This window comes from Calidris pugnax, unplaced genomic scaffold, assembly GCF_001431845.1.
Source record: "Calidris pugnax isolate Ruff unplaced genomic scaffold, ASM143184v1 scaffold41, whole genome shotgun sequence".
In the NCBI taxonomy this organism is placed as follows: domain Eukaryota; kingdom Metazoa; phylum Chordata; class Aves; order Charadriiformes; family Scolopacidae; genus Calidris; species Calidris pugnax.
The window spans coordinates 30,003,192-30,021,563 of NW_015094509.1; the positions used below are offsets into that span (position 1 = coordinate 30,003,192).

The window sequence follows — 18,372 nt, forward strand, 5'->3', positions numbered from 1 at the left end:
CATCCAGAAATTTCAAGAAAGGAATAAGTTCCTCTACGTTTGTAGACAAGGAGACCTAGGAACCCCTTTGTCCATTTCATCTTGTTGAAGGAAACATCCATTCAGGTGCTATCAGCAGGCAGCACCTCAACTAGCATGGTGAAGAGGAGAGGAAGAGCTAGGAAGGCAATAGGGACCTGCAAGGGGGCACACAGTAATTCTTGCAGAAGTCTGCTGGCAGGAGAAAGTCCCTGAAAGCAGAACCAAGCAGCTTTTTAAGAGTGTCCAATTGCTGAGGAAGCCAGTGCGGAAGTGGAAGGTCTCAGGGAGACCTCAGCAGTGTTTGCTGGGCTCAGCGGGGCTCTGAGAGGACCACATCTCCCTCCAAGCCTTGCAGCATCTCCTACTCTGCTGCTCTAAAAGAAAATCTGGATGAGGTTTGCTGTCCCTCCTTCACTCTGCCCATCCTGATGCCCTACGCATCACCAGCCCCAGTAGATTTGTCTCAACCTTTGACTTGCTCTCTCTCAAGGCCAGCTGGCCTCACCCACCAGGTCTTTGCCTTCTCACGTGCAGTGAAAGTAGTCGAGATATGAATTGCTCCTTCTGCTTCCCCTTTCCTGTGCCAACTTGCCTGATGGTAAAGACAGTTAATGGCTTTGGCCTGGAGCCCAAAGTTCCTGGGGATATTTGAAAGCACCCAATGTATTGCAGGGAAGAAGTGTCCTCTCTCTGTGCAGATCACTCATGGAGCATGTATTCATGGCATCAGGATGCAGCGTGGCCATCACAGCCCCTACTAGCACTACCAGCCCCTGCCTTTAGCAGCTGGACATCTCTTCCTTCCTTTTGGTTTAAGAAGTCTTTCCCTTCCCCTTTTTCATCATAGCTTTTCTTCCCTTTTATGATTGTCTTTGGTGAGAGGAAATTAAGAGCACGGCAAGTTCACGTTTGGCCTTCTTGACATCTGTCACCTCTGGATACGGCTCACCAGGATGCTCAGATCAACAGGCATCAGCATCTTCTTGTCCCTGCCCAGCCCTGTGGTGTCTCCTCCTTCGTTTGCTTTGTTTCCCTCCTGTCCATTAAACAAAACGGATAAAAACCAGGCACCAGACTTCAGAGTTCACAGTAAAAAGCATGAGGTCAATGAGGCGTCTTTGGTTCCTCTTGGGAACCCAGTTGCTTTGTAATCCAGACAGCGTGAAACGTCTCAAAAAATGTGCAATCAAAACACAGCAGACTTCCAAGGTAGTGCTTCAGACAAACCAAAGATCTCATTTAGCCACCAAATACAACATCTCATCCAAAAAAAAAAAAAACCCTTGAATTGTTTGGATGAGCTCTGGTTTCCCCCAGAACACAGCTGAGCGAGCAATGCTGCCAACTCTTCTTTTTTTTTTTTTCTCTTTTCCAGAAAACTGAGCTTGCAACAGGGGCTATGACCAAGAACCTCGGGACTGTTTGTGTTAGCCTCTGGCTGCCTGCCCTTCTTCCTCTCTGCAGACACCCCCAGGCCTCCTACAGAGCTTTTCTGTCTCCATTCAGCTGCAGCTCTCGCAGGGAGAGGAGGGAGCAGAGATCCTGAAGCGCAAAACCAAACAAAGCCCAGCACAATCAATCATTTCTCTGCCAGGAACATGGTTTTGTAGAAACCAACGCACGATCTCTAAATGACTGGGGTTGGCAACAGCTGCCAGGTTGATTTGGCCCTGCACAAAAAAAAAAAAAAAAAAAAGAAAAAAAAGAGAGAAATAGATATGGGGACATCGTCTTTTCCAGCTGGACCAGGTCCATGAGGAGGTGGTGTGCAAGCAATTCCCAGCTCAGTGCTCACCATGCTGCCCCCCAGCTTCCCTCCTCCCTCCCATCTCCCCGTTGGTACCCTGCCATGGCCTCTCCTCTCTCTGCAACGTTTGCTCCTCTCTACCTTCTCCCCAAGCTTGGCCAACACACTGGACCCAGGCGATAAAGAATGCTCATTTCAAAACATGATGCCCCTACGAGAGCAAAGAGGCAGAGGAGCCAGAAATTGTGTCCTGTGGAGGCTGGAGGGATGTCCAAAATACTGCCAGAAATAAGTTTTCCCTCTTCTTACTTGTTTATGAACTGCTTGACTGATGCGTGATAACCAACTTGCTGTGAAGAGAAGACACTGAACATCCCCTCTGTACTGACAGAAGGCAGGATGGGTTGTTGTTCCTCACAGTACTTCGAAACTCAAAGAGACAGAAATATGTCTTCAAGGATCTCTTCAGAGCTGTAACGATTTGAAGCCTGAACATGTCAAAAGGGGCTGTCTTTTATGTGTTTTCTTAGGTGACTTGAATGTCTGGGGACACTTAGGATTCAAGTAGGCTTAGGAAATCAATGAGAGTTCAGCTCCTAACTTATTTAGACTTTCTCGAAAATCCCAGGGGAAGCTCAGCCACAAAGCACGACACTCTGAGAGCAGTAATTATCCCAGAGCAACACACTTTTATTTCAGCCAACCACGCCATCACGGGGAGCGTTTCCTGACCCATCAGAGTCCACAGGCAAAGATGTAAGCGGTAGCGGTTAGGACACCCAGGGACATCACTCCGTAGCTGCTGTGCTTGCTGTTGACTCCATTCACGTTGCACAATGGCTTCTCACAGCAATAAACCCTCTGGTAGGTTTGGTTTTGTTGCTGGCTTCTTGATGGACATGTTGGAGAGCACATCTTAGAGATGACGTATTTAGGCTTGTTGGGCTCTAATGAAAAAGAGAAGTCCGGGGGTGGGGGGAAAGAAAGATTACAATGTAAGAATCATCATTAAAATGTTTCCCTGGCTACATTGGTGAATAAAAGGACTGATCCCCAAGGCAAATATGTCCTCTGCTTAGATCTAGCAGTAATCTGGTCACGTCCACACTGCTGCAACATGATGCTGGTCTTCTCTGGGCTCCATGTTTTCTCTGTCCCTAAAGTGGGACATGTGTGGGTGGCTTTCTGTTCCATGAAGCCCATTTAGATTGTTTTCCTACAGCATAAACCCAGGAGGAATATACTGTATGACCTGAGATTTGGTCTGAGAGCACACAAAGGTGTTTGAGGGTGCAGAGCCCCAAGAAGAGACCTGAAGGATTGTGCATGGCAGAAGGAGTCAGTGGTGCTGCAGTTTTGCCCAAACATCTTTGAAAACAACCCTGGGAGTGAATGTTGCCATAGCAAGAGCTGTCTGGAGCAGTCAGCAGAAAGCTGGGGGGAGCTAACCATGAAGCAGCACACCCAGCCCCAGGTTTGAGTTCACTCTCTGGTGCTGCTACACGTCTCTTCAGCATTTCCCCAACTCCGGGTACCAATATCAAGTATATAAGGACACTGCAGTGGCTGCAATAGTGAGCAACAAGGTCACTGTTTCCTTACAGTTGGTGACTGGGGGCTTTTGTTTCATAGAATCATAGAATGGTTCAAATTGGAAGGGACCTTAAAGATCATCCAGTTCCAACCCCCCTGCCCTGGGCAGGGACACCTCCCACCAGACCAGGTTGCTCAAAGCCCCATCCAACCTGGCCTTGAACACCTCCAGGGATGGGGCAGCCGCAACTTCTCTGGGCAACACATTCCAGTGTCTCACCATCTTCACAGGAAGGAATTTCTTCCTAATATCTAATAAAAATCTCCCCTCTTTCGGTTTAAAACCATTACCCCTCATCCTATCGCTCCACTGCCTGATGAATTGTCCTTCCTCTTCTCTCCTGTAGGCCCCCTTTAGGTACTGGAAGGGGTTATAAGGTCTCCCTGGAGCCTTCTCTTCTCCAGGCTGAACAACCCCAACTTTCTCGCCTGTCTTTAGAGGAGAAGTGCTCCAGCCCTTGGATCCTCTTTGTGGCCCAGTGTTTCTATATGTGGCCCTAACTAGGAGTAAAGCTCATTCCTGGGGCTGCTCTTCAGCACGAGCAAGGTGTTATTCAGAAACGTACCTGTTCCAGCATAATTACGGACAGTCACGCAGTATTTGTCTTTCTCTGCACACATGGAAATGGTCAAACAGTTCTTGTTGGACTCCTGTTCTTGGCAGACATAGCACATAAATGGGTAAGCTGGGTGGAAAAAAAAAAAAAAGAAAAGAAAGAAAAAAGCACATTACATGCTTTAGGAATCACAATACCTACAATCCAGATATCTCCATTTTCCTAGTTACAGCCTGATGAATGCTGGTGTGTGAATGACCAGTGACTTTCTTTATCCGTTGACCCGTGGCAGCAAACGTTAAATCCCTCTCTGTCTCATACGTCTCAGACTGCGAAGCGTTATCGATCTGTTTGCAATCTCTGCCAACGGTAGATGTGAGTGGAATTCAAGGATTTGGGGTCTTTTATGATGGAGATTATTGCTGAGCGATAGCTCCTCTGTCCTGAGAGCTCTGCCACGTGAATTGCCAATTACTGTTCAGTCGCTTCTCCTGGATGAGCTTGGGCCAGGCTTGCCAGGGATAACTTGAGGATGCCTGGAGCGTTTCGAGGAGGTGGACAATCCCTAGTGTCCTACTTCTCTTTCATCTGGCTTGGAGACTACTGTCACGTATCCTTTCTTGTGGTGGAACACCACTCCCAGGAGAAGGACAATCCCTTCTCTTTCATCTGGCTCGGAGACTACTGTCACGTATCCTTTCTTGTGGTGGAACACCACTCACTGAACTGGCCTAACCTCAGTCCTGGGAAGTCTGGCGAGAGCAGTCGGGTGCTCTGTCAAACTTCTGCATGCTGCTGTGAGATAGAACATAAATGGGAAGTCTTAACCAAAAATATGGCTTAACTGGTAAACGCAGACTTTCGTGCAATAATTCAAACATCTGCAATACAGACATAGAAGAAGACTGGCAGGAAGGGCAGTGAGTTGTCTCGTGTGTCCAGAATGTACTGCTTGCCCTCAAATCCAGAAGGTGGTAGGACAGACTTCTGGAAAGCCTCTGGAAAGTAATGATAAAAAAGGAAGGAGAGCAAAAACACACCCTGGATGTGAAACCACACCAAAGTGTCTGCAGAACACTCCCTGACTAGGCAGATAATTTGATTTATAGATTTGGTGGTGGTGGTTGGGTTCTGAGCTTGTGAAATCACCCCGCGCAATGGGGTTTTGTGTGCAGGAAGAGGGAATGAGTGACTATAAAAACGCAGACGTTTTTGGAAGGGGAAGCAAACACAGCGCAGAATGCTTGCTAAGTTCCAGATAAGTCTGGGGACAGTGTGTCAGTATGGAAGGGGCAGAAAGCAACTTGAGGACATGTTCCCGTGAGCTCAGTTGTGCCCGATAAGAAGTTGGCAGCAAGATGAAGTAGAAGGGCAGTGTAGGTCAGAGAGTCCATTAAATGTGAACTTCCTGATGGAGGGGAAGGGAAGGGAAGGGAAAGGAAGGGAAAAAATTATCAACTGTTGATGCTGAGAAGGTCATAAAACAATGTAGCTTTTTTGCTTCATTCAAAACCAAACCAGTTGAATCTTCATGTACAAGGTAGAGGAGATACAATAAGGTTTTACCAAATATTTTGGCACAATCTTGAATGACATTGTTATGAGCAAGCCTAGGGAACACAAGTTAGTGAAAATGCAAAGAATGGGTGAAAAGCCAGCCATGAAATTACACTCATGGGATAGTTCATGATGGTTATTGATCAAACCGATTGGAACAATGCAATTCATAAGGACCTCCAGAGCTCTGCTGTGGGCTCAGATCTATATGATACCATCACTAGTGGCAGTAGGAGTGGGATAGGGGATACACGTCACATTTTCAGGTGATGCCAAGGTCAAAGTAGCTGAAAACATACTTTAAGTAGAGTTCTCAGTGATTTTGATGGATGTGATAAAAGAATGCAGTTCAGTGAAGAGAAATATATTACACTAAGATAAAAAATTAGCCACTTAAATGTAGGACGAAGGGCAACTTGTTGAGTTACAACTAAGGACTGCAGTGTAAACAGCAGGAGTCAACCGTGTCACATTACGGTGATGAAAACAAACGTCACCCAAGGGAACACAAGCAACAGTGTCATGTGAGAGATATGCAAAGTGGCCTTTCCACTCTGGCTCAGCCTCAGCTGGAAACAGCAATGACCAAATCTGTACGTGGCACTTCAAAAAATATGCAAAGCATTTGGAGAGAGACCAGAGGAGAGGGAGGAGAAATGGCCAGAGATCTTGAAAACATGACCTCATAGAAAAGGTTGGAAGCATTTAGGTAGTTTATTAAAAATGAGAAAATTATGAGGAAAGATGCAGCAAAAAAGAAGCTGGAAAGAAGAAAGAAATAAACTGTTCTACATATCCTACGGTGAAAATACAGGAGAACTCTTCAAAAAGACATGTTAAGAGATATTAAGACTAACTTTCTAAAAGAACTAGAGTCTGAGCAATTCCAGGTTGTGGAATCATCTTTGTTGAAAACTTTCAAGGACACATTAGACAGTCATCCACCTGGCTTGGTCCAGCATTGGAGCAGGGAAAAGGATCACAACCTTGTAAGATCTCTTTTGGACATAATATATCTGTAACAGTGAGTTCATGGACACAAATGGCAACAGACAGTCTCTGGTAGGCTGAAGTCTTGATCAAAAGTTGCTTATTAGAGTCTTGAATGGGACCCCAGATACATGAGAAGGATCAAGTCACAGTTACCTCCAAGTTTTCCTTTGTCCCTGTATTAGGCCAGAAAGTTGAGATCTCTTACACTTGAATGTGAAAGCCCTGATATTAGAATTACTAGCTTCCTCCAATCTAGACTGGGCTACAGAAAAATACTATATAAAAGATGGTTCTTAGGTCCATTTGGGAGCTGAAGTCAATATAAAATAAGGTATCACACCATGAATATGTGCTATCAGTCTTGGAGCTCTATAAGCTTTCCACTTCATCCTGGGGAACACTGAGGGTGATGCCTTTGGTAGTTATTCTCCTCTATCCATGTTGTGTCACTGCATTCAGAAATTACAGACACAAAATCCTTTCTTTTTTACAAATGGTACACTCCTTTTTCCACCCCAAAACTGGCCAGAGCTTCCGATCTTCCAGGCATGCTGCACAACCATCTGTCCAAAAAAACGTAGGGGGTTGGTACAGCAGAGAGAAAGAATTAATTAGATGCCTCTTTCTCAACCTCTGCTAGATATGTATCATGGTATCATGGTAGTGATGTAGCAACACATGGGTATCATGGTAGTGATGTAGCAACACATGGGTATCAGTCCCAAAAGGAGGACACACATTCTGAGTACCTCAGACTTCCCTTCGGGAGAAAAATGCCTTTAAGATGACATAGGCACCGAAACGCTCTTTCACCTCCACCTCTGATTCAATATATAAACATTCTCACCGATGCATTTTCTAGGGAGCAAGGCACATGGCAAACCATGTGGCTCGCTATAATGGAGGAAGCAGCAGTACAGAAGAGCCTTTTTATCCATATCAAAACAAATATGGATAAAAACAAATATGTTTTGTAAATCTTTCTGGCATTTCCAACTTGCATCTTTTGGGAAGATCCCAGAGACTACTGCATGGATGCAGCCTGCCATCCAGCACCCTACATTTAGAGCTCTAGCACTCAGTGCTGCCTGCTGGAAAGAACAATTAGTTTATCAAGAACTTATTCCTGCAGCAAATCCTTAATCAAGGCGCAAGAGGGAATTGGTGGCAGCACGGATGCAACATCGCAATACTGCAAAGTTGGTGACAGCCTTCTAAATTTTTGCCACAGGAAAAGTTGTCACCATCTTCTCCGTAAGCCTTATCTTAACTAGTAGCAGCATTAGTAGCTCACCTTGCTCCACACACAGCACAGCAGCCAGCAAGGTGACAAGAGCAGTCTTCATCTCCACTGGATCCTCTCAGCCGAACTGGGAAGATGTTTGGAGGGCAGGTTATATACCTTTTGAACGGTGGCAGCAGTTTTACTGGTTCCAGGTGGCTCGCGGGTGGACATGAAATCAACCCAAGGGTGTGTAATGTGCATGTGGGAGTTTTCCAACCTGGAGCCCATGGAAGAGGCTGGCACCTTGGGGAAAAACCCTTTTAGCAACACATTTCTCACTCTTCCGGTTGTGTAAGTGATGGGAAATCAGGATCTCTCCTCTTCTCCTCTGAGATTCTGCCTTTCCTTCCTCCCAGCAGAAGCAGCAGCTGTACTGATGAAATAGCGGAGCCCGGAGGCACGAGGAGATAGTCCTGTCAGTGCATTTTTCTAATCCCTTTGGATAGTCAGTGTGTGATCTACCAGGGTTCATACCGCTCATTTTCTTTAATTATTGCACAGTACCAGAAGCTCAGACTCAACTGGCCTACACTAGTTTACCTCCAATAAAATCAGTGTACTTTGCACTAAATTAAATTAGCTAATGGTTAGTTAAACAGAAGATTTTCCTCAGATTTTCATGTCAGTCTTAATCTCTTTATCAATTTTCCATTATCTGTATTTAATCCCTCTGATTTCTCCTCTCTTGGTTGTAATTCTCAAATACATTATACTTCATTTAATAATTTTTTGCTTCTATTTCAGAGGTCCTGTAGAGGGTCTGATTTTCTCCACACCCAACAGTTTCTGAAAATCAGACCTCCATTTATGATACCACAAATTGGCATCCTGGAATTGCTGCTATACTTTGAAAAAAGCCATCTCTCAAACTGTCTCTTTTTCAGTCTCTCCTCTTAAATCAATCCCTTTTCTTCTATTTCTCTGCATTGCTCTCTTCTGAATTTCTTAAAATCTGTTTTTGACATTCTGGGAAATAGACCCTAATATAAGACACATATTGGAAGAGATTGAGCTGCCACCCTCGGTGGATCTTCTTCCAAAGTGGGCTTAGTCCCGGGCAGAATTTAGTGGAATGTGCAAAAGAAAAAATTGCCAAACACCCCCTTTTTCTGGAAATTATGGGATGACTTAACAGGCAGTTCCCTAGAAGTAGCCACCAGCAGCATGTTTTTGTCTGTTTCTAATATGGGTCTTTCCAAGACTGGATGATTTCCTTCTCCATGTGAGTTTCTGATACTTTTTTCAAGCTCTCCTAAACTGCTTCTAGAATGACACCATCAGGTGGTGAATTCCAGAGTTGATCAAGCCTAATGTCAAAACAGACATCCCCGGTCTTGTTTCTGGAGGTGTGTGAGGTCAGCAGAGGATATGATGATTAAATCAAACCTTTTGCTTTGCACAGGGCAATTCAGATTGCTGCCCAAATGCGTTATAAACACTTGTTCGTCATAATTAGTGGGTATGTCTTCTTGCTGGTATTTTGCAATGAGGAGAAAAGGAAGCAGCCATTTTTTTCCTTTTTTCCTGTCCTATTAATTGTCTCATAGACTTCTATTACATATGTTCCTTTGCCCTTCCTCCACGAACAAAAGAGTGCTCTAATTACTGCTGTATTACCCATCATGTTGACTTTGCCAACATCCATTTGTTCCTACATGAACCTGCATGCAATAGGCTGTTGGCGCAGTGCAAGTCAGCTTTGAAAGAGAGTGGTGAGGCTAAGACATCTCCAGCACTCCCAACAAACATGTACTAAGGAGAGAAATTTGAGCAGGAGGTAAGCTCTTCTATGTCAAACAGTTATCTGTGAGCTGTCTCCAGAACATCAACATCTTCATTAGTGCCATAGGTGTCCTGCAGTTCTGGAGAATGCCCTCCTCTCAGCTTCTGGAGAGCAGCAATTTTGCAGTGCACTGACTAGATCGCAGTGATTCCTTCATTCTCAAGAGGACAGATTATGAAATGCAATGCAGTCAGAGGCAAGGCTTCAGCAGCCAATGTGGAGAGGGTGTCTCCTGCTGCCTGGCATCGCAGCCTTCAGCCTGGAGGAGGGCCTGAAGGAGGTCAGGCAGTGACACCAAGCGAGAACTAAGATTGAGGAAGACTGCAAAAAATCCAAGGGAGCTGAGTCACCTCTGTAGAGTAATCTCATCGCTACCCATCCAGGAAAACTAAAATGGTCCTCAAAATGACAAGACAGCAACAGTTAATTTTGGAAAAGGGATGCTTTTGTCATTTTCCATGGCTCCCAGAAGCTTCTTAGACCTAGTGAAGACTTTGCTTTGATCCTTATCACCTTTCTTTGTCATTGATTCATTGGGTTTTAATCAGACCTAGACAAATAAGCAGAGAGAAAGGGAAGAAATTTCATGTTGCGAGGGAAAAGAAAGCAAAATTATTTGAGGAGAGCAGCATAGATCCTTCAGAGTGGTGATAGAGCCCTAAGTGAGGTAGAAAAAAGGCCAAAGTTAAACCATCTCCTCCAGGTGCCTCATTTAGGCAGGACAAGGCCCCTTTGGCTGATTCAGGTCCTGGTACAGTGACTCAGAGCACAGAAAGCTGAGCTCTTAGATAATCCACACAGGAGCAATCCCAACTGTTTGAGTAAGATGCCCATCTTCTTCATGACAGCCCTCGAGGCATCCCTGATGTCTCTGCAGGGCAGCTCTCCACACTCATCTAAGGAGTATACAACCATGGGAGCCAAGAAATAAGAAACCCTGGGCGGAGGGATGTGGAATTAGGCAGCAGCAACTGCATGGGAGTTGTCACACCAGGATTTCTCAGGAAGGCTGGCAGAGTCTCCTCTTACACAACACCCATCTCCAAGGGAGGGATCACTAAGGGAGCTTTCATGGTTTTAGGACCTCCCATGCCTGAGGGCTATTGCTGGTCCCACCTCCAGATAAGGACCCTTTTATGTAACTTGAGATGTGGGCCAATCTTTGGCCCTAATACTTGGGCAGGATGGAATGCAAAACCTATGGGGTCAGGTAGAAACCAGTCGAGAGGGAAGTAGGTTAGGGGCAGGACTCCTGGCTTCCCAGTGCTGTTCAGAACTTCACCATGGAACAGCCATAAGCAGATCACAAAACCCTCCAAGGCAGAAGCAGGCTCTACCATGTGCCTTCACCCCCTTTGCTCACACATCTTCATACCTTCCTTCAGGTGCCAGGTTCCCTCCCAACCCAAAACAGAGGCACCTGCCAAGTTCAGGTAGGACAAGACCTTATTTTAAACCTATATGCCAAGAGGAGGTTCTGTATTCACAAGCTCAGCAGGTCAAGACCTGGGGCAATACCAGCCCTGGCTTGGCCTTGGCCTGTGCATACCAACATTGTCCCTAAGAAGTTCTAAACCTGTGGACAGAAGAGGCTGGGACTACTTAAAATAGTTTGGTTGTTACCACCTGATCATCTGGGTGTGGGGCACAGTACAACCATCCAAGGCCACAGAACAGTTCTTGGCTTGTTCAAGATGTTCTGATGTGTGTGACACTTGAATATCTCTAAATCTGTCAGGAGGGGAAGAAAGGTGAGGAGAGTAGATTGGACAAAAGACTGGAGCCAGCTCAGATGGGAGCTGACAACACAACAGAAACCATAGGGGCAACCTAGAGTCTCATGGCTAAAGATGGAGTATCGTGGCCAACCTTGCATTTGTACCAAGGAATAAAAAAGAGATGAGGATCTAGCAAGAAAATCGAGGTTGGAGATAAAGCCCAAGCTGAGACTGGATGAAGAAACCAAGGAGGAAGGCTGGGAGAGAAAACTAGGGGGCGGATGTGGATGGGAGGAAGAGAAGTCAAGAAGGGATGGGAGCAGGTTGGGGTGAGCAGGAGCCAGGAGACCACATTTCCTTTGCAAACCTGTTAGAAAGATCTGGCTGTTTCTGAGTGGTGTTGTTCCTCTGCTCCAGGCAAATACCCAGCAACGTGAGCAGAGTGTGTAGCTGCTCTTTCCCTGTGCAATGAGTCTACAGAGAGAAAACCGGCTGGGTGAGCTGCACCCAACTAATTACCCCAGGAGATCTGGTTGGGGTAATCCTAGTGGAGAGCTTCTTCAGCTCAGGAGAAAGCATTTGAGCTTCCCGTGAGTGAGTCACTTTGGAAGGGTTTGAGTGAGCAAATCTCTCATTCCTGTCTAAGATTATCCACAAGGAAGGTCAGCGCAGGGGAATGAGTTCCTTCAATTTTAACTCCGACAGGAAACGACTAGCAAACATAAAAGATTTATTTTCAAAGTTAATATTTTGTTATAGATAAAGATGAAATTTCCAGGTTCCAGCAGACTCACAGTAGAAACGGTCTGTCTTTTCTGATGATTTTCCTTTAAGCACCATGCAAAGATACTTTTCTCCCCTCTCAAAATAATCCGTAATGCTTATAAAGCAATTTCCACAGGAAGATCTTAAATCATTTTAAAGAAAACTTAATGCTCAAGATTCCTTCGTGTTGAGTCCCACCTTGTCCCCTCTGTTTGCCTGCTGGAGAGCTCAACAGCCATTTCCTTTCAGGCAGCTGACCCAGAAGAGAACTTGAAAGCGAGTTAAATAGAATACGGTTTACTCTGAAATGAAGTCACAAAATGACACTTCTGCAAGCGCAGAAAAAAAAAAAAAAAAAAAAAAAAGGAGAGGCTTCCTGAAGCGACTGCAAAGCAATTGCAATATATTTCAACATTATTTCAATTCGACTTGCAGGCTAACGCCTCCGCTTTTCTCGCTGCTAACATGGATGCATCCAGCCGCTACGCCCAATGTACCACACCACACAGTCACAACAATAGAATAAAATGACACTTTATTGTGCCCAGCTTCTGTTTAACAACTGTAATATTAAAGGCTTCCTCAGAGCCAAACGATACAAGGCAGAAAATGGTACAAAGGGAAAAATGGCACAAGAGAATGGCAGGGACAAAATAAAAGGGAAAAAAAAAATGCATGAAGTTATAAAGGCCAATAGTAGGGGAAATGGTGGCTACATGGTGCCCTTCTGCATGTGCAGGGCTCCACGTCACACCTTTCTCTTTTGAACACCATTTTGAGGTAGGGTTGTGCTCTTCTGCATTGACATCAGAGCACGGAAAGAGCAAAAATATTTGCTAATGGGATGTGACCTTCCAGGTAGGAGAAAACTCTCCTATGAAAATGGGCTATGAAAATGTTCAACCTGTAGAAGAGAATGCTCTCGGGAGACCTTATAGCCCTTTCCAGTATCTGAAGGGGACCTATAAGAAAGCTGGATAGGTTTTTTTACAAGGCCATGTAGTGATAGGATGAGGGGCAATGGCTTCAAACTGAAAGAAGGGAGATTTACATTAGATATCAGGAAGAAATTTTCCATTATGAGGGTAGGGAGACACTGGAACAGGTTTCCCAGAGAAGCTGCCCCATCCCTGGAGGTGTTCAAGGCCAGGCTGGATGGGGCTTTGAGCAACCTGGTCTAGTGGGAGGTGTCCCTTCCCATGGCAGTGGGGCTAGAACCAGATGATTTTTAGGGTCCCTTCCAACCCAAACCATTTTATGAATCTATGATTGTGTGAAACAGGGATGTTTGAGAGATTGATCCCTTGCAATGCAAGGCCAAGCAGCTCCTTTACCCCCAAAACCCTTTAAAAACCCAGACGGAGGATGCAGGCGAGACTGGCCAGGACGCCCAGAGCTATCATAGTGTAGCTGGTTTTCACACTGCTGGCACCACTGATGTTGCACAAGGAAGTCTCACAGCAGCTGGTGGCAACACCGGCTATGCCGATATTCAGGTCAATTGTTGGGCAAAATGCAGAACATTTCTTGGTAATGCGCTGGTTACGGTCATTGCCTGAAATGGGAGAGAGGGAAAACAGGGAGAAAAGTCAAGTTTTTTTTATCCTGTGTATTTTTTACAAACTTCAGTGTAGCCTGGCTGTGCAATGTCCAGCGGGGAATAGTTTGGTTTGTGCTTAATGCTGTTGGTTGTCCCCTGGGCTTTGGCACAATGCGTCATTATTTGTGTATATGTGTCCTACGGAGACCATCTCCATGATGGAGACCATCTCCATGATGGAGACCGACTCCACACCTTAAAGCTCCTCTGCTGTTTGCAGGGCCAGCTGCGCGCAACTCAGTGCAGGAATTTGGGGTGCAATTCTCCAGGAATTTGGAGATCCAGCACATTTGCACAATACAGGATTGCAAGACGTCATTGTCACCGTGTCTTGATGCTGCCCCTTCCAGAGTACTGCCCCTTTCCAATGCCACTACCTCAATGAGCCCATGTATGAGCTTGGAGATGAGACAAGGGGTTTGTACAGAGAAAACCTGTCTCTGCCAATGTCTCCCTCTCCTGGGTGGTATTTTTACAATATTTTTTACAATATATTGCAACAGGGATGGGCTACGCTGAGTCCCTACGTGCTGCAAGATTTACTGTCTGTGTGCTGTGATCTTCATTAATTCTTCTGCCACACCCCATGGTGGGAGTAGACTCTGCAGTCAGCCCAACCTGAACCCCCTCTTGTCATCAGAGCCTTAGAAAAGCTTCACACTTACCAAGTCCTGTGGTAGAATAGGTTGTGAGACAGTACTTCTCATTGTCAGAGCATTTGGTTGTACCGAGACAGTGTATGTTGGAAGGTGCATCTTTGCATGAGAAACATGTCAAGGAGAAAGCTGCAAAAGAAGCACACAACACCCATCGATCACCTCTAGAAATATCCGTAGGACCACAATACTGGTGGTGCTGGTGCAGATGAAGGATCTGCCAAGCCCAGTGGCCACAGGCAGACATCCTCCTCGGTTTGTGAAATTTGGCCCCAGCAACTTTCCAGGACCCAAATTACTTTGAGTTCAGATTCTGGACACGGATGTGCTTTGCTCATTGAGTAACCCTCCAAAGATCTTCCTTCTGGATGCTTCCTGGAATCCATTTAAACATCTGGCATCTAAAGTGTGCTTTTGGAAAGAGCTCCCCAGTCTACTACCACTTGCAGCATGAAGCTCATGTGGTTTCTTTCCAACCTGGCTCCTCTAAGCCCTGATTGCTGGCCACTAGTTCTTGTATGGGAAGGGACCAGCTGATTCCTGTCCACACTCATCCTCTTTAAATCATCTGAAGAGTCCTGGCCTACACATCCTTTCTCAGACCACACACTCCAACGGTGAATTATTTTAAAAATCTTTTCAAATATAAAAAGGGACAGACACAGCCGAGACTAACCTTCCTGGCCATACTGAGCATGACTGTTCTTTTGCTGCATGCCCTCACAACATATCTCAAATTAGGGACAAGTGACCTAGATCTGCACCTCAGTGTTTGCTGGGAAGACGGATGCTTGCCTTTGGCTGCTTCGTTTTCAGAGCCCTCCTGTTCTGGCCAATCTTGGACCCGTAGAAGGCAGCAGGTTCCTTTTTACAGCCAGTGATGACTGCCTAACGCTACAAAATGTGCACATCTGTAACACTCTGCATCAGCAAAGCGCTGTGCTAATGTGAATGAATGAAAACAGCTTGCACTCAAGTAGGTTAAAGCAGTCATTCATAGCAAAGAGATCCTCGGGGAAGGTTTCTTTGCATGATAAGGGGAATTTCCTACTCATCTGTTTATCTGGAGCAAACGCTCCTGCAGTAATGTCACCCACTGGGGATTAGGCTCATTCTTCTCTCTTCCAGGCTATCCCTATCTATGGCCAGCTAATACCCATCTTATTTTTGTACCAGCCCTGTCCTTTGCCTTCCTTGCTCTTTGGCTCCCTCGCTGTCCTGCTCCCTTGCCCAAGTTTCTTTACCCTTGTTGGTGCCTCTGCCAGCAATGTCCCAACCTCATTGCTGCCCTTGTGTGACCTTAGACAAGTTCATCTGGTCCAAGCAGGCTCTCTGCTCCCTATCATCCTACTAACCCAGACCTGGCCCCAGCTCAGACCATGACCCCAAGGTGACCAGGGTCATTGTATTTCATAGGAACCTACAAAAATGTCTATTAGGGTATTGTTCATTCTTCTTTGTCTCTGTGGAAACTGTCTTCTCTCCCCAGTCCAGCCCCTTTGCCCTTTTGCCCTTTCCATGGCCCTCCAACATAATATTTTCCTTCTCTCCCCACTCCAGTCCCTTTGCTCCTTTGCCCTTTCCATGACCACCCAGCACCGACCATCAATTTCCCTCCCGTAGTCTGCAGTCTTCACAGATCCTACTCCCCCTCTGTTGTCTCTCACTGAAGAACCACTAGCAGAAGACACAAAGGCCAGGCAACTGGGCTTGCAGTGACTCAGAACCCATCTCCCTCTGTTCCCAGGCTCAAAACAATTGGAAAAGCCTCAGACCTGGCACCCAGCTCACTCTGACTTGATTCCAAGACTGTTGCAATTTGCCTCCAGCCTTGGTCATTGTCATTTCCATCTCCAGGCACAAGGGCACGTTCCTGCTTCACCCCACCAGGAACCACCCTTTCCTCCCAAAATAACCATACGCCAGAGCAGAGTCCCCAAACTGGGTTTTCAAGCCATGTAACCCATTTTATTCTTTAATTGACACAACTGGGTTTTCCAGAAATGTAACTTGTTTTATTCCTTAATTAATGCAGCTCCTTTAATCCAGCCCACTCCAAGAAAAACTTCCTGAATCTACGCAAGAAGCGGTGGAGCTTGTTGCAGTCCTGTGTCAACCCAACCTCACAAAGCTGCTAATTTAAGAGCAAAGTTGTCCTGAGAACCTTCTGGTCAGGGGAGGGGGAGGCACCTTCAGGGGGTGATTTTTGCAAACGTTTCTCTGTATTCAGGAGGTTTCTCTCTCACTCACCATTAGACAACTCTGGAGAAATGTGGGCTCCCAACTTGGGAGCTCAGTTAAGTCCCTGAAGTCAGGTAGGACAATTCTGATCCTCTCTCCTGCTAAGTACAACAATTGCTCATACTATTGAAAAACACTTCTGATCTTATTGTGCCAGGGATACAAGGAAGGGAACAATATTTCTTAATTAAAAGTTAAACCAGGCTGCTTTTGGAGGTCTCCTGTCCGCCCCCAGCAAGATCTCTGCTCCAACTGAAAAAGAATATTCCTCGAGGAAGAGTGTCCTGTGAATAATTCAAGCCACCCAGATAAACGACTTCCACGTGTAAAGCATTTGCAAGTGCAAGTGCGGGCAGACGCAGGATTTATCCTATCAAAATCAGTCAGGGTCAGGATTAATTGGAACAACAACCAGCCTTCTGGGTGGATCGCGCAGCGAAGGGGTGCTGCGTATGTGCTAATTTTCACTGACTTCTTTGGTAAGTTTGCTGTCTCATTATGTGATCTTTTTTTTTAAAAAAAATGTGATTACAGCTGATAAGCTGCAAGAAAGAATCCTTTTATTGCCTTCAACTTTCTCAAGCCCGTTGAGCACAATGATTTAGCACATGCCAAATTTAAAGTCAGTGAAGTCTCAAGTAAGAACATTTACAGCCTCAAATTAAGTGTGAGCCTAAGTGCTCTGCTGGACCGGGACCAGAATAGCCAGTAATTTGCAAGTAAAGCCCTACAGCAGAGCCTGAGAAAAATTCAATTTGCAATAAGGGAAAAGCCACCCCCACACAAGCTGAGGAAATCAATTATTCCCCTGGAATAATCAGGGGGATATTCATGGCTGCACCCTCTGCTCCTTCCCTGACCCACAGCTCACCCACGTGCAAACAGGGCATCTTCCAGAGGCACAGGCAGTGGTCCTTGGCAAAGCCCAGCCAGACGGAGTTAAAGTGCAGGTTCCCAGGCCATCTTTCCCCCCAGAAAAATCAAAAAAAGCCAGCTAACAGAAAGAGAATGGGACTCTGCGTCTCCATCCCAGACCTGGCACCAACGTCGGCAAAGTTGCACCTCAAAGCAACAAGCTGCAAGAAAGAGATGGGAACCAAAACTGCATCTCCTTGTGGCATGCCCATCTCTAGCAATTTAGGTAATGATGGTTTGTAATTGCAACCAACAAACAAGAAAGTGAAAAATAAAAAACCAACCCGGCGGTAGATAGTTATATGCCAAATGTGCAGCTTTATTGCAAATATTGCCCTCTCCCTGTCCATCTCTGTATATCCCTCAACTAGCCCTTCTTCTCACAGAGCTGCAGCAAGGGCTTTCAGCTGCCTACACGGAGCCACTCCAAGGGCTGGGACTGCACAAGTCAGGATAGGTGGGTATATCATCCCCCACTTCAGTTCCTCAACGTCCTTCCATCTCCTGGTGGGGATATGTCCCCTGGCTTCATCTCCCAAGGAGTGGAATATTCTCCAGAGCCCAACGACCCTTCAGATTTACCATTCATGCTGCAAAATCCCCTTGGCATCCTGCAATATCAAAGACATGCCCTAACTCTGGGGGGGGGTCTTGCTAATGCAAAGCAATCCTTTGGAGACTCACCACTCTCTGTGCACAGGGCTATGACAAGCACGACGAGAAGAGGAGTCTTCATCCTTTATAGGTTCTCGCAGCCTCCAAAACAAGCAGGACTCACCCAGGGCAGGTTTTATACCTCTGCAGTGTTTGCTTGATGATAGGATAATAACTATGGGGATGCTGTGTCAGATGATGGATAATTGGGAGTAACGTGTCAGTGCTTGCGTGTGAAAGTATGCTTTGTTGGAAATCTAAACAGGCTTATATTCTCCCACCCTCCA

General features: G+C 45.9%; 2 protein-coding genes across 2 annotated transcripts; both read right to left on the reverse strand.

Moving 5' to 3' along the window:
* Nucleotides 1-2,444: 2,444 nt before the first annotated feature.
* Nucleotides 2,445-4,083, reverse strand: LOC106902128 (lymphocyte antigen 6E-like). The gene is made up of 2 exons (XM_014965301.1): nt 3,928-4,083; nt 2,445-2,715 (listed from the first exon to the last, which is right to left on the reverse strand). The coding sequence occupies exons 1-2, from the start codon at nt 4,034-4,036 to the stop codon at nt 2,504-2,506; spliced, it is 321 nt and encodes a 106-aa protein (XP_014820787.1). The 5' UTR covers nt 4,037-4,083; the 3' UTR covers nt 2,445-2,503.
* An 8,453-nt stretch (nt 4,084-12,536) lies between these two features.
* LOC106902095 (lymphocyte antigen 6E-like) lies at nt 12,537-18,372 on the reverse strand. The gene is made up of 3 exons (XM_014965274.1): nt 18,116-18,372; nt 14,285-14,404; nt 12,537-13,574 (listed from the first exon to the last, which is right to left on the reverse strand). The coding sequence occupies exons 1-3, from the start codon at nt 18,165-18,167 to the stop codon at nt 13,366-13,368; spliced, it is 381 nt and encodes a 126-aa protein (XP_014820760.1). The 5' UTR covers nt 18,168-18,372; the 3' UTR covers nt 12,537-13,365.